Here is a 26,930-nt window from a genome sequence, read left to right as displayed (position 1 = left end):
AACAAAATGATGAAGCTAGGGTTCTATCTGCTCCCACATTTTATTTTCTCTTTTCCATTAAAGGAAACAAAAAAATTAAATAAAAGCAGTGACAATTACTAATGGCGTCTGACGAACCTCATTCACTATGCCGACGAACCTCATTTACTATGCCGGCGATCCGGAAGTAACAACGCTTTGGACTTAGCGCATGTTGCCTGTGTCTTTCTATTGAACACAGGTAAATTTGCATGTGTTCACTGAACCGTGCGGATTTACCGCATTTAATAGATTTCTATTGGATTTCTCAGCAACAGAAATTGACATGCGGTCTGGAAAGACTTCCCGCATGTCAGTCTCCATGGGTGGACATGGGATTTCTCTATGCTATCACAGCTTGCCTCTGGGTTTGATGCTGCATAAATACGCAGCTTCAAAACCCGCAGCAGTTTCCGTCACAGTGTCTATCATTGTCTGTTAAGTTCTTTGAACAGGAGTAGACAGATAAAAACATTTGCCAACAAAACTTGCAGACATTAAAGTGGATTCTTTCACCTTTACCTTGTCCTTAGACAAAGCAAAGAACGCGAAACACGTGTCAGGCAAGGGTGGCTGTCTGCCTAGAAAGTATCAGTTGTATTAGCACTTGCTATCAGTTCTTGATGCCTCCTACCCTGTCATCATATATACGGTATATTATTGTGGACTTTTGTGTGAGTACCATCACAATCCTTATAAGATTTATCCTTTATGAAGTTATTTATCTATATATAAATCCACTTATATTATATCCCCTTTATGCAGGTAGTCTAAAATCACACTTTTCTTGTAATTTGTTTTTCTTCCTAATTTTACTTTTCTTGTTTCTGACTTCTATATATACTCTTAACATTGCACTATCATGTATTTTTAAATTGATTAATAATTTCACATTTGTATTATTTTTAACATTCTTGCACCCTATGGCTGTTTTTTTTATTTTGTTTTTCATTCATCTTTGAGTTAAACAAAGATTTTACTTTTTGGCTTATTTGTTTGACTGGAGCTTATAATCTGCCCTTTGTAAAGTCAGTATTTTATAGCTATAGGCCCATACTCTCAGAAGCCAAAACGGCAGAAAAAAACTTGTTCTGTTTGGCCGCACGGGGTGCTGAGCGAATACAGCAGACTACATGGCTTCTTGGGACTACATTATAGTCTGCCTATCACCATGACTGTAGTGTGATATGTGTCGCATATGTAATTTCTCTGCCTAAAGATGAAATTTTTTTGGATATTCCAGGAATTTGTCATATGCAGTTTGTAATTCAAGATTGGAGGAATTTTACTATAGTCATTAAACACAATTTACCTGTAGTTCCAGATGTATAAATGTACACCGCAGGTGTTTTCACAGTAGAGCTGGATCTGTAGGATTCAGGAAGGGGGGCTACAGAGGCAGCTTCCACTTTGTCGAGTAAACTTGAAACCCCTTCAGTAGGCGAGTCTCTGCCGAGGTAGAAAACCATTACCCCATCTTCTGTCAGAGCGGGCAGCACATCCTCTACAGCAGACTTCAGTTCTTGCAAAAATTAATAAAGAAATGTCATATCAGCCTAATAAGTATATTCATATATAATTATAGAATTGGATGATTAGCATTTTGCCTTTTTGATGATTTTTACATCGGGCACCGTTCAGTAATAAAATTCCAGTAGTAATGTAGCCAAGATGGTCCTCTGTATTACAGGGGCCGAGCTGTTATGGATGTGTGTAAACTTTAGGGTATAGTGCAATCTGGGATTTAGGATCACTATTGCATTTGCAACGTTACTCATTTTACGTACAGTACATCAAATATATGAATAAACGCTATAAAGTGAACCTGTCACCTCCAAAATGTTTTAAACTTGCAGATATGATTGTAATCTGTAGGTAAATGGTATATTAATCATGTTTTTATATGCTACTGGAAGCATAGTTAAAGGGAGTTACTGACCTTTTATTCTCCCTGCAGCTGCTCACTTCCAGTTATCGGGGCAGTAACAGTAACTGCACCTTGACTGACAGCCTGCTTTGCACACGATGCAGAGCATGCTGTCAATCATTTTCCTGGGGAGAGATTACAGCTGTGTGCACTGTGTCATGGGCTGTGACTGTATCCCAACCCTCACTGCACCACCATGATGACTGGAAATGAGCAGCTGCAGGGAGAATATAATTTCATTTTCTCACCATACCTGCAGCTTCAGTAAGTCTTCGAAACATGCTTTAAATAGTATTTCCCTGCAGATTATCACTATATCTGTAGGAAAATAGCACTTTGGAGGTAACTGGTTCTCTTCAACAGGGTATAAAGGGAAAAGTTTAAAATCTGAAGCACCTTCTTTGAGCAACATTGTCTAGATAGCTACTAAGTGTAATGTGGTATAAGTACCTTATCTTCATTTTTTCATATTTTACAGCAATGGATTGTATACGGCACTTACTGGAATAGGTGCTAAAGTAGAGTATCCATCCCAAAATCAATATAAGTAAAAAAAACTCGGCACTCAAAATGTATCGTGTTGAAAAAAAGGTTCCAATTTATTTTGCATATAGTGATCAATAAACGTTTTCGGTCTGGGTATAGACCTTCATCAGAAACTGTATGCTGCTTGTTTAGGGAACCACGTCTCCTAGCACAGGGAGAGTTACCAGTGCCGTGGGTCTGATAAACAGACCGGGTAAATGTAGTCCAGTGTAGCGGTTAGGGTTACTAGGATAACACGTAGTATATTCTGCTTTCCGCTTGATGAATAAATCATGTGCCCTAGCACAGGGAATATGGCGAGCTGCGTCGCCTGTGTGAAGCTGGTAACTTTCCCGAAAACATTTATTGATCACTGTATGCAAAATTAATTGGAACCTTTTTTTCAACACAATACATTTTGAGTGCCGAGTTTTTTGCTTATACTAAAATATTTTACAGGTTATTTTTAGTAAATAGATTGTAGAAAAAAATGTTGCTACTAGAAATCTATCCAAAAGTTGTTATTGATTTATTCGTTAAAATTAGTACTTTGGTCTCCTTCTGCCAATTTACTATGGCTTTGAATAGTATTCTGAATTACTGTTTTTGTTAACTATAGAGTATAGCAAACAGCATGCAGCTGTCTTGGGGTTTTATTTGACCCCGGTCTTTCCTTTACTACCTATAGCTGATGACTCACTTGCTTATGTCGCCTGTATCTCAAAAACATTGTATGAACCTTTTTTACCTTTGTCTCAGCAAAAACTTTTACTGGTTCTCTTATTCATTCTAGTCTGGATTACTGAAACCCCATGCTTATCGGACTCTTTGTTACTAAACTTTCCCCTTTCCAATACATCCTGCATGCAGCAACCCGGGTCATATTTCTGTCCAACCACTACACTGATGTCTTCAACATCTGACAGTCATTACACTAGTTACCTATCCACTACACAGTAGAATATATACTTATTACTTTCACCCAAAAAGCTCTATGCAGTTCTGTACTGCCTTACATCTCCTACCTCATCTCTTTCTAGCACCCTATCCATAATCTCTGTTGCACTAATTACCTTAGACTGATGTCCTCTATAATTCAAACTGCCCACTATTGTCTCCAGAACATCTCTTGGGCTACTCCAGTTCTCTTTAATGCACTACCTCAGGCAATCTGGGTAATTCCCATGTTTTAAAAAAGATTTTTTTAGGCTTGGTTTGATGACACAGCATTTAATCATAATTATTCAAACGTCTATTTTCAATAGTGCAGGAGATATAGACTGCTTTCTTTCTTTTTTTTTTTTACTGAATCATATTTATAAAAAAAAAATTCAGATTAAACAGATAAACACAACAATTCTGCAAACAGAGCAGAGTAGAATAATAATACAATAAAAAAACAGACATTCCAACGCAAGGGGGGGGAAGGGGGTAGGTACACATAGATATGCAACTGTAGATTATTTAGATCGAAGGTCTAAACAATAACTAACCTACAAAAATACCGGTTCCTCAAAGTCAAAGCGCCATATAAACTAAACAGGAAACAAAGGATGGGAACACACCGGCGCTCCTAGAGAGGATGCAATGGGAAGCTGCTGGTGCCTAGACAGCTACTGTGCTGAATCTGTCATGCAGTAAGAGAAGAATATAATGTAAATTAGGACACCTGCGCTAACCAGACGAAAAAAAGTGCAATAGGGAAGGTGGGAAAACCTATAAATGGACACAAAATGCTGGGAATAAATAATCAACAGAGATAGCAGTCAGAGCAAAGGCGGCTAGAATCACCAATAGCAATAGTGATAATAGTAATGGTGGGCAAATACCAGACAGCCGTTGCTCATAATCACCAGCAACACTCTATCTTAGTGCCGCAGTAGGTACATATATAGGGATGATAAATATGTAAAAGTAACCGCACACTTGCTGTTAGTAGCGTGACTGAGGTGAAGGTGCTGGCGTTATACTGGTGTATATAGGAGCAGGGGCAGCGGCCACCTGTGTATCCGGAGCTGAGAGGTCCAGACGGCGGTGTGGAGCAGCAGAAGCACTCACTGGTGGGGAGCGTCCTCCCTGGCTAGTGCTCTGTCTCCACTCGCCTGAAGCGCCGTTAGCCAGCACACGTGGGCTGCAAGGACGCCGCTAGAGAGAGCGGTGGAGTAAGGGGGCGTGTAGTCTGGGTGATGTCACCAGAACCGGTCTGGAATTCGGTTAGTAGGAGAGATAAATAAATAATGTAAATATGGAATGTGCAACAGTAGATAAAAAACGGTATGTATCCCTATATGTATAGAAATCCCTACCTGTGTAAAAAGTCTTTATTACATAAATAACATGAAAAAAGAACATTAAAAATGTTAAAAATGGGGGCTTCTTTTAAAATTGGGCAACTTCACATGAAAAGAACATTCAAAACCACCCCATGATTAAAAGTAAATAAGGTCCACCCAATGTGCACATGGTGGAGCGGGATAAAAGGACAAAAAGAGGGTTAAAAAGAGAAAAATAAAAAGAGAAAAATAAAATCACAAACAGAAACAGGAGGTGGGTGCAAGGAAAGAAGGGAAAAGGGGAATAGGGAGAAGGGATCATCTAAGAATTCAGAGGAGGCTGTTGAGTAACTTCTTTATTCATGAAAAAGCGTATAGTTCAACCTCGTGATTCAAGCCTCTAGGGGCTAAGCTATCTAGTGTGAAGATCCACTTAGATTCCGTACGTGACATAAGTTTAATATAGTCACCTCCCCTCCAGTTCCTATGCACCCCCTGAATGCTACAGAAAATGAGTCCCCTGGTTGATCTTCCATGGTGCTCCTTGAAATGTCTTGACAGAGGATGGCCCTCAAAACCTTTTTCTATATTATTAAAATGTTCCTTCAGCCTATCCATCAGTCTACGTTTAGGGCGACCCACGTAGATTTTGTCGCAAGGGCGCTTAATTAAATAAATAACTCCCGATGACCAACAAGATATGCCATCCTTAATTATAAATTCCCGGGTTCCATCCGAGTTGTAAAATTTCAGTTGTTTTGTTTTCCTAAAATTTGTACGCACACAACAGCAGCAAGTGCCACATGGTGTGAAACCCGGATTTTTTGAGAGTGTTCTTTTAATAGGACCCTTTCTAGTTGTTGGGGCTAGTATTGAAAGATAGGAGACAAAAAAAGCGCAAATAGGGTCTTATCCCCAGGATTGTTCTTAATCAATTGTGAGAGAACTGCTCACCTGGTAGTACACAGTACAAGCGTGTAGTTGTCAGCTGCTGCAGATCCACAGGTCGGCGTTGCGACCTCTCAGAACCGTTATAATAAATGAAATGTGGATTACATCTGCGCTGCTGCGACAAATAATAGATCCAGATATACTGTTAGGGTGTTCGGGTGGTTTATTCAACGCGTTTCGAAGCTCAAAGGCTTCTTCTTCAGGAAGTTTCCACACACAGATATATATGGTATCTGTGTGTGGAAACTTCCTGAAGAAGAAGCCTTTGAGCTTCGAAACGCGTTGAATAAACCACCCGAACACCCTAACAGTATATCTGGATCTATTATTTGTCGCAGCAGCGCAGATGTAATCCACATTTCATTTATTATAATAGTTGTTGGGGCTATAATATTCCCAATAGTTTGAGATTTCCTAAAAATGAATCTTGGATGTTGTGGTAGTAGTTCACCTATCACTCTGTCTAGTTGGAGAGTTGACCAGTGTTTACGTATAATCTTGGTGAAATGTTTATACCCATAATGATATTGCGTAATGATGGGTAGCTGGCGGATTTGTTCTGGAATATTACCCAGGGTACTGGTATCCCTACTTGTTTTGTGTATAAGGGTGTCTCTAGAGGTTTCATATATCTCCTTGTTGGCTGCCTCAATTAAATGCTATGCGAACTTGTATGTGGCCAAATGGAGGGGCTACATATAAAACTCACTGACAGTCCCCATACTGGGCTAGTCATGTGGAAACGCTTTATAGACGATGTACTATTCATTTGGAATGGCCCCCAACACGAATTGGATGCATTTATTGCCACCCTTAATTTAAACAATTTCAGGCTTGAATTTACGGCCACTACTAGCAAAACGGAAATTAATTTTTTAGATTTGAGTATTTTCATTGAAAACAGTCAGCTGCTGACTAAATGCCACCATAAAGCGGTGGACTCCAATGGCTTCATCGATATTAGTAGTTGCCACCTACCCATCTGGTTGAACAATATCCCTAAAAGTTAGTTTACCCGAGTAAGACGAAACTGCACCAAATTACAGGATTATGAGATTGAGGCAAAATACCTGACAGGAAAATTTCTTGAAAAGGGGTACCCGAAGGATTTAATTGAGGCAGCCAACAAGGAGATATATGAAACCTCTAGACACCCTTATACACAAAACAAGTAGGGATACCAGTACCCTGGGTAATATTCCAGAACAAATCCACCAGCTACCCATCATTACGCAATACCATTATGGGTATAAACATCTCACCAAGATTATACGTAAACACTGGTCAACTCTCCAACTAGAAAGAGTGATAGGTGAACTACTACCACAACATCCAAGATTCATTTTTAGGAAATCTCAAACTATTGGGAATATTATAGCCCCAACAACTAGAAAGGGTCCTATTAAAAGAACACTCTCAAAAAATCCTGGTTTCACACCATGTGGCACTTGCTCCTGTTGTGTGCGTACAAATTTTAGGAAAACAAAACAACTGAAATTTTACAACTTGGATGGAACCCGGGAATTTATAATTAAGGATGGCATATCTTGTTGGTCATCGGGAGTTATTTATTTAATTAAGTGCCCTTGCGACAAAATCTACGTGGGTCGCACTAAATGTAGACTGATGGATAGGCTGAAGGAACATTTTAATAATATAGAAAAAGGTTTTGAGGGCCATCCTCTGTCAAGACATTTCAAGGAGCACCATGGAAGATCAACCAGGGGACTCATTTTCTGTGGCATTCAGGGGGTGCATAGGAACTGGAGGGGAGGTGACTATATTAAACTTATGTCACGTACGGAATCTAAGTGGATCTTCACACTAGATAGCTTAGCCCCTAGAGGCTTGAATCACGAGGTTGAACTATACGCTTTTTCATGAATAAAGAAGTTTCTCAACAGCCTCCTCTGAATTCTTAGATGATCCCTTCTCCCTCCTCCCCTTTTCCCTTCTTTCCTTGCACCCACCTCCTGTTTCTGTTTGTGATTTTATTTTTCTCTTTTTATTTTTCTCTTTTTTAACCCTCTTTTTGTCCTTTTATCCCGCTCCACCATGTGCACATTGCACCCCTTTGTATGGGGTGGACCTTATTTACTTTTAATCATGGGGTGGTTTTGAATGTTCTTTTCATGTGAAGTTGCCCAATTTTAAAAGAAGCCCCCATTTTTAACATTTTTAATGTTTTTTTCATGTTATTTATGTAATAAAGACTTTTTACACAGGTAGGGATTTCTATTCATATAGGGATACATACCGTTTTTTATCTACTGTTGCACATTGCATATTTACATTTATTTATTTATTTATTTATCTCTCCTACTAACCGAATTCCAGACCGGTTCTGCTAGTGGGCGTGGCTTTTATTTGGTTTTTTGGAGCATCAGGGGTTATATTAAGAGCAGGAGACAGCCGGGACCCATAGCCCTGACGAAGAAGGTCCGGACACCTTCGAAACGCGTAGGCACTTTGGTCCTTATCGGCACCCATCCCCTGCTTTTCTTCCTTTCTTAATCTGGTGACGTCACCCAGACTACACGCCCCCTTACTCCACCGCTCTCTCTAGCGGCGTCCTTGCAGCCCACGTGTGCCGGCTAACGGCGCTTCAGGCGAGTGGAGACAGAGCACTATCCAGGGAGGACGCTCCCCACCAGTGAGTGCTTCTGCCGCTCCACACCGCCGTCTGGACCTCTCAGCTCCGGATACACAGGTGGCCGCTGCCCCTGCTCCTATATACACCAGTATAACGCCAGCACCTTCACCTCAGTCACGCTACTAACAGTAAGTGTGCGGTTACTTTTACATATTTATCATCCCTATATATGTACCTACTGCGGCACTAAGAGTGTTGCTGGTGATTATGAGCAACGGCTGTCTGGTATTTGCCCACCATTACTATTATCACTATTGCTATTGGTGATTCTAGCCGCCTTTGCTCTGACTGCTTTCTCTGTTGATTTATTCCCAGCATTTTGTGTCCATTTATAGGTTTTCCCACCTTCCTTATTGCACTTTTTTCATCTGGTTAGCACAGGTGTCCTAATTTACATTATATAAACTAAACAGCCAGGCACAGAGCAAGAATTTGTCACGGGCCGCGAGTATCAGATCCCGGATCACCATAGCACAATCCTTTTCACGAAGGGATAAGGGAAAACCGGCTATCAAGCCACGGCTTCCAGATCTGAGACTTTTTTGTTTTTGATGACGCAGATAACACCAGCGCCCGTTCGTATTGGCAATGAAGGTTCATCCTATCAATCACAGATTGTATGGTCGGTGCGCTAGTCACTCTCCACTTGGAAGCTATTGCCAGTCTAGCGGCTATAAACAAATGTGAGAACACACCTCTCAGTTCATGTGGCATCTCATCCAAACCAATATGCAATAAAACCATACTAGGTTGCAGGGCCATCTGAATCCCAGTCGCCTCCGTTTTCACGTCCTCCAAACCCAAAGATTGAGTAATTTCGGACACGACCACCACATATGGCTAAGCGTCCCCAACATACCGCAGCCTCTCCAGCACAATGGGGAGCATTGAGGGCCAAAATGGGCAAATTTAACTGGGTAGTAGTACCAGCGTAAGTGGACTTTTTTCAATTGTTCCAGATGGTTTACACAGTAGGATACTCTCCGAACCTCCAACACCGCTTCTTGCCACCCATCAGGCGCTAGGGTGACCTGCAAGTCATCCTCCCACTGACTCATGAATTTCAACTTAACCTCTGAGTCAGAATCGTTCAGGGCTCTATACAAAATAGATACATTGCGAGTACTAGGACCAGGCACCAAGAAAAGACCATTTACTGTATGAACTAGGTTGTTATTAAAAAAAGATGTCAGTTGTGTAGTGTGTATAAGATGTCTTAATTGTAAAAACTGATAAAATCTACGCCCATTAGCAGGGTGTTTCGCAACTAGGTGATCAAACGGTTTAATCATTGTGTCATCAAGCAGCTGATGAAGTGATTTTACACCAGCCCATATCCATGGCTGTAAATCTAAATATGGAATATGTAATTCTAGCACCTTCAGTGACACTGCAGTTAATGGAATTTTAATAAGGGTCGGGACCGTCTGTCTCCAAAAATGCAGTGCTGTAGACATGGTCGGTAGAGGGAGCCTACCTGTCCGTGGCCCCAAAGCTTCAACCTCTAACATGAATCGGGTGGAACCTCTAGTTGCATAGAAATTTTCAATTTGCAACCATCTATGATCCTTATCAAGCTGCCACCAGTCCCGCAACCCTGCCACCACCAAAGCCTTATAGTGCGCCATCAAGTTTGGTAATCCCATTCCCCCCAAATCATAAGGGTAGTACATAAGGGATTTAGCCACTCTAGGAGTTTTGTGGGCCCATATGTCTTGTAGGGATTGTACTCGCTCAGGTGCGGCGGATGACACTCTGGAGGCACGTTTCATTAAAAGTTCACAGGTTTATTGCTCCATAAACCACATAGCAACAGGAACAACAGGTAAACAGTCTTACTTCAGACAGTTGAATCCTCAATGTCCATATTAGAGCTCCGCTCTCTCTCAGACCTGTAGGCACACAGGCTGTGCTATGTCCAGCACGTAGGCTCTCCAGCCTAAATATGGTCTCTGTGTGCTGTTCAGGACGCCTGTCCCCATGTGGAACCGTCCAACACACAGGCCACTCTGCAGTGTCCAGCCAGGACACATGGAAGTCTGTCCACTCTTGCAGACTCCCAAACACACTCTCCATGTGCTACACACACACCTCTTTACATAGGTGTAACCACACCCAGGAACCCATCACATGATTAGACATGTGGTTGTGACATCACCACAGGTCCTGAACCAAACATAGATAGGCATGGTTATGCCCCTTACCCAGGGGTGAGGTATATGGGTAGCCAGACCCTCCCATCTCTCATACCTACCCATAACCCAGACCCAAATATACTAAACAATTCCTTATTGCTTTATGTGTATTAAAGAAAACACTCCGGGTTACATCACAGCGACAAGCCTTCTCTGTGATACATACCTCCCGTCGACTATACAACCTTTAGCCACGCTACATACCTCCCCCCTCTGCCTAAAGCCGTGGGGCTTGGCACTTGTCCTAAACCGACTAGAGACCCCTCTCAGTCGTCCCTGACAGTCAAACCGTCTCTCTAAGTCAGAGCCTGTTATTGAACCGTTTCGTCGGCATTCGTCATCCCTTTCCATCACATCCTTTGATAATGATGACCCCTTGTCATCTCGTCTGCTACAGGATCTCCCGCTTAAGTCACTGAGCCCTGAGCTAACTGAGGAGTCACTATTTCTAGCTCTTCCATCTGACCACCTTTGGTTCTCTCTCGGTCGTTGATCTCTCCTATTGTCTTTCTTCGGAGAGCAGCTCTTCTCTTTATCTCTATATCCTCTGTTAACTTCAGCTTGAGGACTTCCAGGCTCTAGAGCACCTCTTTGCCTCTCTGGCAGCTGTTTATTAACTTGCAGTCTCTCAAGTCTCAGCTGCTCTACCTCCCTTAGGTATGCCATGCGATATTCCCGGAGCATGCAGATATTCCTTAGACTCTCTCTGGATCCGACAACCAGGAACGGAACCATCCCATCTTCACCCATGACCTGGACCTCTTCATCAGCGGGTATCCTCAGTCTCTTCAGACTGGATTTATCTACCAAATCCTGCATCACTCTCCCAAGTTTCCCAATGACTTTCGCCACCAGACCTTTAGGTACTTGGACTGTGTCTTCCACTAAGCCCAGCCGACTAAGAGCTTTCCTTTCACGCTCCAAACGTCGAACGGCTTCATCATTCTTCAGAATGATCTTCTGCTTTGTACGGAGGCAGTGTAGGTGCATATCCCTCAGGACAGCCACCCGCTTCACTGTGACTTCCCTAGTCGACAGTATGACCAATTGCTGAGTCTCAGGCACCCAGTGCACACTACAAGCCTCTACTGCCTTTCTAAATGCTTCATGCACACCCTTCTTGGCGCACACTTCTCGCATATCTTTGGGTACTTCTATTATGCTCTTGAAAAGCGGGGTCTCATCTTCACGGACATCTGCCACAACCGGGTGACTCTCTTGTTCCACCTTTAGCACAAACTCTTCCTCAGTCTTTTCTTCCGCTTGAGCCTTTGCCAAGATGGGCATTGGCAACTCCTCTGCCAGGCAGCGACGTTCCTCCTCTCTCTGGAGAAGCTCCTGCTGATGCTTTTCTTGAGCCATTCTGAGCACATCCATATTTTTCAATATGGCCCTATTCATGGCCTGACACGCTGATAGGTGACCTCTGAGTTCAACGACCTCCTTCTCTAGGTCACTCACTTTGTGCTCAATTGCTTGCCTCAGGACCCTTTCTTGTTCAACAGTTTCTTTAAGCAGCTCTATGTTATGGTCCTGCTCTCTTTTGGCCAGCACATGTCGCACCACCAGTTCCTTAATTAAACTTTCAAACGGGGGCTCTTGTCCACCCACACTCTGCCTCATCAGAGTTCCACCTGTTTCCGCAACCACCTCTATGGTCTCTCCTGGGCTCTCTGTCAGTTTACTGTTGGGTACCTCTGGACTCTTGGTAACTTCAGAGTTCTCCATCTCTTCAGCATCAGGTACTTCATCATACTGAGCCAGTTCAGTCTTTCCGGGCATTGCAGACGTGGGTCTATGTTATGACCTGGTGGTTAGGAGCACCCGACCTGATAGTTAAACTCATACAGGACAAGCTCTTGGATGTGGGAGCTCTGCTGACCGCAAGCCCTAATCCTATCGCACACACTAAAAATAGCCGTGGAGCGCTCCTGACGCTAACTAGGCACCTCGTCACAGCCTAAGGACTAGCTAGCCCTAGAGATAGAAAATAAAGCCTACCTTGCCTCAGAGAAATTCCCCAAAGGAATAGGCAGCCCCCCACATATAATGACTGTGAGTAAAGATGAAAGTCACAAACGCAGAAATGAAACAGGTTTCAGCAAAGGGAGGCCAGACTTACTAAATAGACAGAGGATAGGAAAGGTAACTTTGCAATCAGCACAAAAACCTACAAAAGACCACGCAGAGTGTGCAAAAAAGACCTCCGCACCAACTCACGGTGCGGAGGGGCCACTCTGCATCCCAGAGCTTCCAGCTAGCAAGACCAAATCATGATAACCAGCTGGACAAGAAAACAGTGAACAAATAATGACTATCAGGAACTTAGCTTCTGCAGGAGAAGGCAGGTCACCAGAGAGATCCAGGAGCAAACTGAACCAATGCAAAAACATTGACAGCTGGCATGGAGTAACGATCTGAGAGGAGTTAAATAGAGCAGCCAACCAAAGGATAAACCACGTCACCTGTGTAAGGAACCTCAGAAGCAGCAGCTTCACTCATGCGCTGTTCGAACACTGAACTCGGCAACAGTCCATCAGCACATTCGCCACCGCCCCTTTTTGAGCCACCACCCCTATTTGGGTCGCTGCCCCCTTTTTGGACTCCACCCCTTTTGGGTTACCGCCCCCTTGAGGACCATTTTCTCCTTTAGGGCCACCACCCCTTTTAGGGACTCCACCCCCTTTTGGGTTACCGCCCCCTTGTGGACCATTTTCTCCTTTAGGGCCACCACCCCTTTTAGGAACTCAACCCCCTTTTGGGTTACCGCCCCCTTGTGGACCATTTTCTCCTTTAGGGCCACCACCCCTTTTAGGGACTCAACCCCCTCTTGGGCAACTCCCCCTTTTGAGACTCAGCCCCTTTTTGGCCAACCATAATTATTTGGGGTCACCACTCCGTTTTGGGACTCCACCCCCTTTAGGGACACCACCCCACTCTGGGGTACACCCCGTGGACTTCCCACCATACTCTCAGGCCCCAGTTCGCACAGCACACCAATGTGACTCTTGCCCTTTAAGAGTTTGCACACTCTAAACCAGCAATGTCTTTTTTTTTTCCTTTGCTGCAACTGCACTTCACAAGGCCCTGCACCGCGGACTTCGTGGACCCGCCGATCCACAGCAAAACTTCGTAACCCCGCCGAGTTACCGCCAGACGCCTTCAGTCTTCATGGCCCCGCCGAGCCACAGCAAGTCGATCACAGAAGAAAAAAAAGAAATTCATGGACTTGCCGGTCCACAGCAAGCACTTGCACACATGCTTATAGAAAAAAAAACAGTCTCTCACTCAGACCTCGGTCAGCATAGCACAGACTCCTGTCTGTTATAAATAAAAAATCACTGATCCCGATCAGCACAACACACGGTTTTCAGACCGTTGCCCGCTGGCAACCTGCACGGGTTCCTGGACACCTCTTGGCCTCAGAGGTGCCCCAGACAAAATGTCTCTTTCTTTGTTTCACACTGACCCCGGTCAGCACAACACGGATCTCCATCCGTTCTCAGCTTTACAGCCCAAACACATTTTCATGCTGACCCCGGTCAGTATCACACGGTCTCCAGACCGTTACCTGTTGGTGGCAGCCACACAGGTTCCCGGATCCCTCTTCTCCACAGAGGTATCCCATATACAGCAGTTCTCACTGATCCCGATCAGCATTACTCACGGTTGTCAAGACCGTCCACTCTTCTGGCTCAGACCAGCCATCGCTGCAACATGTGCTCCTTGGATCACTGCCCGCATTCGAAACACCAATTGTAGGGATTGTACTCGCTCAGGTGCGGCGGATGACACTCTGGAGGCACGTTTCATTAAAAGTTCACAGGTTTATTGCTCCATAAACCACATAGCAACAGGAACAACAGGTAAACAGTCTTATTTCAGACAGTTGAATCCTCAATGTCCATATTAGAGCTCCGCTCTCTCTCAGACCTGTAGGCACACAGGCTGTGCTATGTCCAGCACGTAGGCTCTCCAGCCTAAATATGGTCTCTGTGTGCTGTTCAGGACGCCTGTCCCCACGTGGAACCATCCAACACACAGGCCACTCTGCAGTGTCCAGCCAGGACACATGGAAGTCTGTCCACTCTTGCAGACTCCCAAACACACTCTCCATGTGCTACACACACACCTCTTTACATAGGTGTAACCACACCCAGGAACCCATCACATGATTAGACATGTGGTTGTGACATCACCACAGGTCCTGAACCAAACATAGATAGGCATAGTTATGCCCCTTACCCAGGGGTGAGGTATATGGGTAGCCAGACCCCCCCATCTCTCATAGCTACCCGTAACCCGGACCCAAATATACTAAACAATTCCTTATTGCTTTATGTGTATTAAAGAAAACACTCCGGGTTACATCACAGCGACAAGCCTTCTCTGTGATACATACCTCCCGTCGACGATACAACCTTTAGCCACGCTACAGTATCTATTTGTTAAGCATTGAAGGTTTGTTATAATTTTGCTTGGAACCCTCAAAGGGAGACATCTATAATAATATAATATCTTGGGGAGAATTTTCATTTTGAAAATGTTGATTCTGGCCACCCAGGATGTCATGAACATATGCAAGGAGTCTAACTCAGTCTTAATCTCCCTGGATAGAGCAGAATAATTCACCTCTATAATATGTTGAGAACATGTAAGCTTTATACCAAGAAAAGGGATACCCTGATCAGTCCAACGAAAGGGAAACTTAGTCTCTAATTCAGTTCTGACGACCAAAGGGACCGCGACAGGGAATAGCAAAGATTTGGATGCGTTCAGTTTGTAATAGGATACTGCCGCAAAATCCTCTAGTTCAGCCATGACGGCCGAGAACGACCGCTCCAGGTCCACACAGGTTATGATAATGTCATCCGCATAAAGAACAATCTTATGAGCAGCCGGGCCCACCATCAAACCTGAAATATCAGAGTTAAAGGGACACTGTCACCTGAATTTGGAGGGAACAATCTTTAGCCATGGAGGCGGAGTTTTTGGGTGTTTGATTCACCCTTTCCTTACCCGCTGGCTGCATGCTGGCTGCAATATTGGATTGAAGTTCATTCTCTGTCCTCCGTAGTACATGCCTGCACAAGGAAATCTTGCCTTGCACAGGCGTGTACTATGGAGGACAGAGAATGAACTTCAATCCAATATTGCAGCCAGCATGCAGCCAGCGGGTAAGGAAAGGGTGAATCAAACACCCAAAAACCCCACCTCCATGGCTAAAGATTGTTCCCTCCAAATTCAGGTGACAGTGTCCCTTTAACACGGATTTTCTCCGCCAAAGGCTCCATGCACAATGCAAATATAATGGGGGATAGTGGACATCCCTGCCGCGTCCCATTGGTGATCAGAAAGGGAGCAGACACTACTCCAGAGGCGAGAACTCTGGCAGATGGAGTGGAATATATGGCTGAAATCGCCGATAGAACACTTCCCAAATAACCCCAATGTACCCTATCAAAAGCCTTCTCAGCATCCAAAGACAGAAAGGCACTGGGAAAGCCTGACAGTTCCGCCACCCTGATGAGATTCAACATTCGGCGGGTACCATCCCTAGTTTCTCGGCCAGCCACAAAACCAACCTGGTCGGGAGAGACAAGAGAGGGGATTATCAAATGAAGGCGGGAGGCTAGCAATTTGGTATATATCTTTAAATCACAATTCAATAAAGCAATGGGCCTAAAATTTCCAGGACTATCAGGGGTCTTACCTGGCTTAGGGAGAGTGGTAATAATAGCTTCCAGATTGGAGACAGCAACTTTGCCTGAATCCCGCCAACTTGAAAACAACCTCAATAGATATGGGGCCAGAATATCTTGGAAAGTGCGATAATATTCATTTGATAGCCCATCCGAACCAGGTGCGGCGTGCAGCTTACTACTTTTAATAGTTTTTTTTAATCTCCTCCTCTGTAAATGGGGCATTTAACAAGAGTAATTGTTCTTGGGATACGCATGGTAAATTAACTGACTGTAGGTATGAGTCGATTGATACCTGGGTGGGTTGACGGGTCTGCTGGTCAGAATGTAAGTTATATAAATGGGAGTAATACTTTGCAAAAGTCTGTGCGATTTCAATCGGATTCCTAACCAAACACCCATTCTGACCTAGCAAACCATCCAATCTGGATTTAGCCTCTCGTTTGCGTACCCTACGGGCCAGTATATTTCCCGCCCTGTCTCCAGTGGCATAAAAGTGAGTTTTAAATTTACATAAATTATGGTCATAGGTAGAGAGCAAATTCTCCCGCAATTTAAAGTGAACCCCGTATAGCTCATGCGATACCGCCTGAGAGGGTGAGGTTTTGTTCAGTGATTCCAATTGATCAAGTCTAGTTAAGAGGTTATCCCGTAACCCCCTATTGCGCTTCAGTATGAGATATCCCTGAATAACCACTTTATGTGCAGCCCATAACGTTTCATCTGAAACTTCCCCATTATCGTTAATGTGGAAATAGTGGGTCAGCTCATTAGAGATACCACACGTCACCCTCTCATTTAGCAAGAGAGAAGGGTTCAGACGCCATCTAAAGGCAGTGTTCACATGATGTTCTAATGCTAACTGTAACACAATGGGGGCATGGTCAGACCAGGTAATTAGTCCTATGTTGGAGGAGACGCATCTGGAAAGAATCGTAGTATCTACCAAAATATGGTCTATCCGAGAGTATGTACGGTGTCGGAAAGAATAGAAGGTATAATCTTTTTCGCTCGCATGGGAGTATCTCCAGAAATCATGTAGATGATATTCTTTGGTTAAACCTTTCAACTCCCCCTAGGCCGAACACCACCTCGTGAGCAGTCTCCGCAATATAACTTTTCACCCTGTGCCAAACCATCCACTCTTTTTAATACCATGCGGATAAATGACTGCTGCGAATGATTTGGGGCATACAGGACTGTGATAGTGTGCAACTCGCCATTCAATGTGCATATGAGGATCAGAAATCTGCCCGCAGGATCCGCCACCCTCCGAATATTCTTAAAGACTAAGGTATTTTTAAAGATGATGCACACCCCAACTTTTTTAGTGTTATTATTAGCGAAGTAAATATTAGAGAATTGCGGGTGACGAAGCCTAAAATTATCAGCTTCTATCAGGTGTGTCTCCTGCAGACAGATGAACTCCGCACCTGATTTTTTTCACTTCTTTCCATAGGATGGACCTCTTACAGGGGGAGTTCAACCCCCTAACATTTAGAAACATAATGGTAACACTCATAATTGAACATTCTAAGCCTTGCTATCACACATACATCTTCATTAGCCCACATCACCCGCATCAGTACATCTGTGTTAGCCACATAAAAGATCACAGGAACCACATTAAAAAGACCCATATTGAATGAGTACCTAAAGAAAGGAAGACAGGGGAACAAAACACAAAGAAAACTAGAAGAACTTCTAAACACAAAGTCATGTAGCCACTAGGCCAAAGGCCAGACTGGTCAGGCAATAAACACCTAAAAGGTCAGTCCTAGACCGTAGGTGGATGCCAGCTCAGGGCAATTCCAAGAGTCACTCCCAAACAGATGAAAATAACTGGGAGTTATCTTGGACGGCGTGCTGGAGCAGAGAGAAAAAAGGTGGAGAGAGAAAGAAAAAACAACAAAAATAGAAAAACAGAGTATAAAATCTGTAGCACCCTCACAGCATAGTTCTGCATCCGGACATCATCTCATTCTCCTCTTCAAGTTTGAAACCAGTCCTGGACAATTTTCTTTCCTGTTGGATTTTGACGGGGAGCGAAGGAAATCTTCCATTCAGTTAGCATGATCTCAGCCTGCTTGGGAGTTTGACAGACTACACCACGACCTTCATAGGAAATTATCAGCTTGACAGGGTTGAATCCCCATTTGTATTGGATATGAACATCTCGTAGTGCTTTACAGACATGAGCAAATTCTCGCCTCTTTGCCAGCGTGGGCGCTGATAAGTCCGGGAACACTTGTAAGCCATGGTATTCAGCAGGGAGCTCAGGGGTTTTTCTCATCTTCTGCATGAAGGCGTCTTTGGTAGAATAGAAGTGTACGTGCGCCAAAGTGTCTCTGGGCAAGGCTGGGTTCACATGCCGAGGCTTAGGGAGTCTATGTATCCTATCAATTAGGAAATCCCTGGGGAGCAAGGAAGGGAGCACAGATTGCATGAATTTAAGTAAAAAGTCAGCTAGATCTTTGTCTGGAATGTCCTCCAGTATACCCCTGACACGTACATTATTTCTCCGTGATCTATCTTCCAAGTCATGCATCTTATCTTGAACAATATCCATATCCTCCCTCAAAGCTTTATTTTCATCCACTAGAGCATTTATAGCTTTGGCATATTCAGCCATCTTGCTCTCAACATGTGCAGTCATCTCCCCCAAGGACGAGACTTCCCCCCTAATCTCCTGCAGCATAGACTACATGTCTTTCTTTAGAGAAGCACGGATGGAGGCTAAAAATTCTTTCATGTCTCCTTTAGTAATAGGAGATAAATTGCTGAGAGTCTCAGATGTCTCCCTCCCTCCGGAGCCACCAGACGAGTTGGAGGTAGCCGAGGTGGAAACCGCCAGCATTTTACCTGCCGCATGTGCAGACTGTCTCCGGGGAAAGAAATCCGGGAACTGCGTCTCTGCGATCTCCCTCGAGTCATCATGTGCCCAAGATCTTCCGGGAGCCGTAACAGTGCACAGAGAGGAGAAGAGATAATAAAAAGTGCTGATATTAGCCGGTTTAAGTCCGGAGTAGCAGGAGCCTATGAGTTATGCTGCCTCTCTAGTCTGCATGCAGACCACGCCCTGACTGCTTTCTTTATGTTGACTTGAATTTATGTGTTTTTCTTTGGTTGGTCAAGAAACACAGAGTATTGTTTGTACGAGCCCGGATCTTGACTTTTGAGTTGCTCTTTGCTGCAACTCAATGTCTGCTATTTTTTACTACATCATCCAAAACCTCCACAATCAGGAAGGCATGTGGCAAGACCCAGCAGAGGCATACACAACAGGTTTCAGAGGCCACCATGTCCAACCCCACTAGCTTGGCCTTGGGAAGAGGACCAGAGTGGATGTATAATCGCAACAAGAAACGGCAACTACAGGAGCTATGCCAGCTTCGACAGATTGAATACCAGGCCACGACACTCCATTGAATTTAATCCAGGAACCACAGTTCTTGTCAATTATGTAAGTAGTTACCCAGGTCAAGCCGAGGAACAGGATAAGGAAGATCGGAGTCATATCACGTCTGGCTAATTAAAATGGGAGAGCAATGTGACGACACAGCATTTAATCTTTATTGCACATTATTATTATTTTCAGTAGATCAGGAGACAGACTATTATCTTTATTTTTACTTTTAAATGTATATATTTTTCTTTGGTTGGTTGAGAAACACAGGCTATATTATTCGTAAGAGCATGGATGTTGACTTTTGAGTTGTCGTTTGCTACAAATCATTATCTGCTATCTTTGAGGAACATGGACATAGGGTATGTTGATTACACATTGTACCAGGCCAGCTAGTTTGTTGATCTGCCAAATAGAGGAGAACAAACTAGGTAGATTGATTAAACACTCAAACAATGCGAATTAATCTCATCATACCTTCCTCTTGACCTGTGGATGATGGCTTGAAGGACAGTTGTGAACTATATAAGGGGTGTATGCCTCTGTATCAAGAATGATTTTACAGAACAACAGCCAGGATACCATGACTCCATAAAGGAACACTCTACCAGGACAACACGGCTTCATCGAGGAGGACACAGATTTGTATTCTACAGGCTGCCAGCTTAAGGGACCATGGCCCTTGCTGGAAGAAGACAGATCTGCTTCATTGGCTATCACAGAACCCATGGATACGTTTGGAGTAGCCAGGTTGGGACCATGCAGTCACCTGGCTCCATGGAGACAGTCGGAGAATCCAGGTTGCGACCCTCTGGTAACTCATGAATACATTTGGGGAAGCTGGGATCGGTCACCTGGCCCCATCCAGATGATTGGGGAAACCAGGTTGGGACCCTCCGGTCACCTGATCACCATGGATACGTTTGGAGAAGACAGGTTGGGACTATCTCATCACCTGAATCTATTGAGATGTTCAGAGAAGTCAGGTTTGGACCATACGGTCACCTGGCCAAGTGCCTCAATTGACTGTCAGCTTCCTAAGTTTGGGTGCCTTCCAAAAGTGTGGTGCCACTGGTGGGTGAAGTCAGCCCTGGAAGCCCTGAATTCTCAGCTGTTCTGATCCTTGTGAGTCAGTGGAAGCTTGAGACTATGTAATGTTTTAACTGTGCACCATCGTGGGTATTTTGCTGAGACTGTTCTATCTTATTGTCTGTTTGGTAGTTCAGTAAACTTTTGTCATGCTGTTTCACCCTCAACCCATGTTGTCTAAGAAGTTTTATGCCTATGGAAGAAGGAGAAAGGGTGTTCAGTGGGATGAGCCCTGGTCTATGTGGTCTCGGGCCAGTGGACTAAAGCACCCACTACCCCATGTGTCTCCACACTGCTCTCACTTCCTAACTTTATAATCTGATCCATCCTATCATCTATTTACTAATACTGCATGCACTCAATAGTATTTTGAATCTATACTTGTACAGATACTGGCTGATGACCGCTTCTTGCAGCATTATTTAAATCCACCTATTTATTATAATGATGGCTGGACCATACACTAAAAGCATTTTTTACCCATTGTGTCACCCAATTTCCTTATAGAATGTAAGCATGTGATCAGGGCCCCCACTCCTCTTGGTATTTGTTGAATTATGTATTACTCTCTGTTAAATATTAATTATTAATTTTTGACTTATTTTTATTTTCAATTCTGTACTGAGCACATTGTCTCTCGCTAACATTACAAAAGCTATTTCTGTATATTTTAGCTCAGAATAAGTTAATATAAAGAGAACGCGTGTTCTATGGGACATATATAATCACGTCTCTTAGGAGGTGGGGGCAGTCACATTGGGCCTTCTCTCTCCTTCATTCTCCACGGACTTCAGACTACTCACAGAAGAAATGAACAGCTGGTACCATGATGACTTCTACTCCATGACAAAGAAAGATGCCATTTACCATTCAGAATCTCAAATGGACAATCTCTTTGTAACTACTTCACCTATTTTATGTTTTGCTGCAATGTGTTTTTTTTTGTGGACAATCCAATAAACCACTACATTTTTTATGAAAATATCATGACATTTTTCTTTAAGAGTATCGCATCTGGTAAAGAGTCCTGATTAAATAAATGTGTGAAATAAGCATATTTAACACTCTTTAATGTCTTATTGTCACGATTCATGTTTGGATTTGTGGCAGCTCTGGTTCCGCTGTAATTTAAATGTAGCTTTTTTTCCTTTCAGGCCAGCAAGGGTTAATGTCAATTTCCTTGCTGGCACCTTCTGTATTACTGGTCAGCTGATGTGTGTGATTACCACTCCCACCATCCTTTTAATAGTCACCTGACACATCAGCTGACTGTTGGTTATAGAGTTTTCAATGTAGACCATCCTTGGAGTTGCAGCTCTCTGGTGTCAGTGCTGAAGCTACTACTTCTGTTGAGTTAGGGGTCCTGTTTCCATATCCTCTGCGGTGTTGAGCTAGACAGCGGAGCCTGGAGCTAAGTTACTTGTCTATTTACCTTGTCTGTCTCGTGCTTGTCACTATCTCCTGTGTTTGTACTATCTGCAATGGTGAGGCTAGCATCCTAGCCAGCCAGTTCACTAGCCAGGGTATTGTGAAGTGACAGTTAGGGATTAAGCACGTGATGGTGGGGGAAGGACTCACATAGGGCATTATGGGAGTTTAGGGATAGGCACAGGCTATGTTAGGAGGTGCCCCATCCCTCGTTCCCTATTGTTAGGGCCTTCCTCACCCCTTTACCATCTCATTGTGTGTGTTGTGCCATCCACTGGACTGACCTCTGTTGGGTCGTGACATTATAACCAACCCGTACCATTTTCTAGTGAACCTATGGCTTAAGCAGAGGCTTTTGTTTGCCTGCTCCAGACCCTCATGGATGAGTTAATGGAGCTCTGGTCACAGGTGGTACAACAGCTTCAGCAGGTATCTGGGTACAAGGTCTTGGCTCATGTCCTGGATCAGCTGGAATCCAAAATATCTTTCCCTGACAGGTTCTCTGGAGGGAGAGATAAATTTATTGTATTCAAAGAAGCCTGTAAATTGTATTTCAGGCTTCGCCCTCTTTCTTCAGGGAAAGAGGAACAGCATGTGGGGATTATAGTCTCTCTTCTAAAGGGTGATCCCCAATCCTGGGCCTTCTCCCTGTCGACCGATTCACCAGCTTTGCGGTCAGTGAATTTTTTGTGGCATTGGCGCTGGTGTATGGGGATCCTGATGGCGTTTCCCTGGCTGAGTTTAGACTCCGTAAAATCAAGCAGGGGGGCCGGCCGGCTGAGGAGTACTACTCAGAGTTTTCGGAGATGGGCCACTAACACATAGTGTAATAGCCCTGCTCTTAGGAGCCATTTCTGTCAGGGTCTGTCAGCTAGGCTTCAGGATACAGTGGTGCAGTATGCTACTCGTGTATCATTGGAGACTACCATGGCCCTTGCTATCCGGGTGGGTAGATGCTTCAGGGAGAGACATACACTGAACCAACTCCCTGTTGTTCTTTCTGGGGAGGAGGACACACAGGTGCAGACAGGTGAACCCCTGCAGGTGGGAGGAGTCTTCTCTCAAACTATGTTTCCTGCGGTTCACCATGGGACGGGGCATGTTTTTTCTGTGGTCCTCATCCCTTTACCATTCCATTGTATGTGTTGTGCCATCCGCTGGACTGACTTCTGATGGGTTGTGATATTTATATTGTGTGTGTATGTCACCTCTGAATTGTAAAATTCTGCGGAACATATCAGCACTATAGAAATAAAATTATTAATATTGTTGCTTGTTCAGGCTATTTATAGAATTTGTCAGGAATTCTAATATGTGGAATCCTAATAATGTGTAATGTACTTACTGTTAGGATTCTGCTTTTATTACACTCCCAGCACTTGTCAAATAGTCATTCATATGCAATTTGCATAATTGCAATGATGTGCCAAATGCTTTATTCCATTGGAAGATGTAAAAGAGAAAGAAATCAGCATCTAATTGAAAGTATGTAAATTGTCAATGGGTGGTGTAGGGATTGTACTCGCTCAGGTGCGGCGGATGACACTCTGGAGGCACGTTTCATTAAAAGTTCACAGGTTTATTGCTCCATAAACCACATAGCAACAGGAACAACAGGTAAACAGTCTTACTTCAGACAGTTGAATCCTCAATGTCCATATTAGAGGTCCGCTCTCTCTGACCTGTAGGCATACAGGCTGTGCCATGTCCAGCACGTAGGCTCTCCAGCCTAAATATGGTCTCTGTGTGCTGTTTAGGACGTCTGTCCCCACTTGGAACCATCCAACACACAGGCCACTCTGCAGTGTCCAGCCAGGACACATGGAAGTCTGTCCACTCTTGCAGACTCCCAAACACACTCACCCCATGTGCTACACACACCTCTTTACATAGGTGTAACCACACCCAGGAACCCATCACATGATTAGACATGTGGTTGTGACATCACCACAGGTCCTGAACCAAACATAGATAGGCATGGTTATGCCCCTTACCCAGGGGTGAGGTATATGGGTAGCCAGACCCCCCCATCTCTCATAGCTACCCGTAACCCGGACCCAAATATCCTAAACAATTTCTTATTGCTTTATGTGCATTACAGAAAACACTCCAGGTCACATCACAGCGACAAGCCTTCTCTGTGATACATACCTTCCATCGACTATACAACCTTTAGCCACGTTACAGTGGTCATGTCACAAGGTATAAGAGAGTAGATACAGCAGAACCCCAACAGTGAGCATGTTACACACTGTTTGGATTCCATGATAACCTTCTTGTTAAATTATATAAATGTCCGTAAACATTTAAGGACTGTTCAAATCTGCACAAAATGGCATTTCTGCATGGTATCCTTGTACCTTTAGCAGAGAAATTGTCAGTTGACACCTCATTACTAGAATATGGGTTAGAGTCTGAGCAGTAGAATCCATAATGAGTCACTGTGACATCCTGTAAACTCTACAGCTACACAATGATCTCAAGCAATAAAAGTGAATATACAGTATTGTTATATGTTCACTGATCAACATATTTTCGCTTTATGCTATTTTTGTACTTTCCTATTTTGGATTTGTTTTTACCCACATCAATGTGCCCCAGGTGTGTTCATTCATCATAGGTTGTGTCCGCCTGTCTAATGATATTGAACAGGCCACTGTGCGTGATAACAGTGCCAAAGCTATAGGTTTATGGGAGGCGTAGACTGGCTGCACCATGGTCTTGTTGTATAGAGAGGGAATCATAGAAGGTCATATTAGGCAAGAAAAGAAAAGGAGAAGGTAGAAATGACAACATGTGGTGCTATAAGGAGTTGTGACAGGTTTGCACCAAGAGAAATAGCATTTCATGAGTATAAAGATCTAAGTAAGAAATGTAAAAAAGAAATCAAGCTAGCAAAGTTATCCACAGAGAAAAAAAATCGCCAGCGACATTAAAATAAATCCCCCAAAAATGTATACATACATCAATGCCAAAAAGAAAAAAAAAGACTGGTATAGGCCCCTTAAAAGGTGATAATAACAAGATAGCTATAGAAGACAAAGAGAAGGCTGAGATATTAAACAGGCACTTTTGACTGATTCAGGGATCATTTGCAAATTCAGATTATGGTTTGGCTTTTATTCTAAGTCATGTGATAAGGCTCGTTAAAGGGTTGACATTTGACTTTTAGGATTGCTACTTCCAATAGGTGGCACTAGAGTTCTAGTCTTTTTCCTCTCTGAAGAGACTATTTGCATATTTCCCAGAGGAGCATTGCAGCTTTAAGTCTCCTCATCCCAGCATGCTTAACATTAGTGATGAGCGAGTGTACTCGTTGCTCGGGTTTTTTCGAGCACGCTCAGGTGATCTCTGAGTATTTGTTAGTGTTCGGATATTTAGTTTTTGTCACCTCAGCTGAATGATTTACGGCTACTAGCCAGGCTGAGTACATGTGGAGGTTGCCTGGTTGCTAGGGAATTCCCACATGTGTTCAAGCTGAGTAGCTGTAAATCATTCAGCTGAGGTCGGCGAAAACTAAATCTCCGAGCAGTCATAAATACTCGGAGATCACCGGAGCGTGCTCGGGAAAACCCGAGCAATGAGTATACTCGCTCATCACTACTTAACATGTCACACTCCACAAGGAGAAATGCTACTACTTGGACCACGATTAGGGATTATTCAACAAAGCAAAAATCAAAGTTCATCACCTGTTATAACTAGTTTAACACAAGAAGAAGTATGCCTTAGTCTGAGCAAATTAAACATTGACAAATCTCCCGGCCCAGATGGCATTCATCCACTGATACTGAGTGAATTGAGCTCAGTAATTGACAGACCGCTGTACCTTATATTCTTAGACTTTCTTGTAATAGGGGTGGTCCAACAGGATTGGAGGATGGCTTGATGTGGTACCGATATTTAAGAAAGGTAGAAAGGTGGATCCAGGTAACTACCGTACGGTAAGCTTGACATCAGTAATGTGCAACATTTTTGAGAGTATTATAAGAGATGACCTGCAGAAATATATTGCAGATAATATAATAACTGACAACCAGCATGGATTCATGAAAAATAGGTTGTGTCTAACTAACAAGTTGGGTTTCTATGAGGAAGTAAGTGAGAATGTTGGTAATGCAGATGATGTGATTTATCTGGACTTTGCAAAGGCATTTGTACTGTACCACAAAACAGCCTTATACTGAAATTACAGAAGCAAGGACTGGGGGACACTATATGCAGATGGATAAGGAATTGGCTTAATGACAGGAAACAGAGTTGTCATAAAAGGTACATTCTCTAAATAGGATATAGTCAGCAGAGGAGTACCGCAGTGATCTGTGTTGGACCGATTTTTATTACCGTATATACTCGAGTATAAGCCGATACGAGTATAAGCCGACCCCCCTAATTTTGCCACAAAAAACTGGGAAAACTTAATGACTCGAGTATAAGCCTAGGGTGGAAAATGCAACAGCTACCGGTAAATTTCAAAAGTAAAAATAGATACCAATAAAAGTAAAATTAATTGAGACATCAGTAGGTTAAGTGTTTTTGAATATCCATATTGAATCAGGAGCCCCATATAATGCTCCATAAAGTTTGATGGGCCCCATTAGATGCTCCATATTAAAATATGCCCCATATAATCCTGCATAAAGGGTAATAAAGGGCCCCATAAGATGCTCCATAGAGATATTTGCCCTATATAGTGCTGCACAAACGTTATGGCCCCATAAGATGCTCCATACAGTCACTTGCCCCTTATAGTGCTGCACAAG

The 26,930-nt window shown here is 43.5% G+C and overlaps 1 protein-coding gene across 1 annotated transcript in view; it reads right to left on the bottom strand.

Annotated features, from left to right (window-relative positions):
• The window catches only part of LOC138676457 (long-chain fatty acid transport protein 2-like), a 96,041-nt gene that overhangs the window by 56,583 nt on the left and 12,528 nt on the right, over window positions 1–26,930 (bottom strand). Inside the window, exon 2 of the mRNA XM_069765777.1 lies at window positions 1,331–1,540. Within this exon, the coding sequence (XP_069621878.1) occupies window positions 1,331–1,540 (210 nt within the window). The remainder of the gene's footprint in view (window positions 1–1,330; window positions 1,541–26,930) is intronic.

This window comes from Ranitomeya imitator, chromosome 4 (assembly GCF_032444005.1).
Source record: "Ranitomeya imitator isolate aRanImi1 chromosome 4, aRanImi1.pri, whole genome shotgun sequence".
Lineage (NCBI taxonomy): Eukaryota > Metazoa > Chordata > Amphibia > Anura > Dendrobatidae > Ranitomeya > Ranitomeya imitator.
This window is presented reverse-complemented; position numbering and strand designations above follow the sequence as displayed.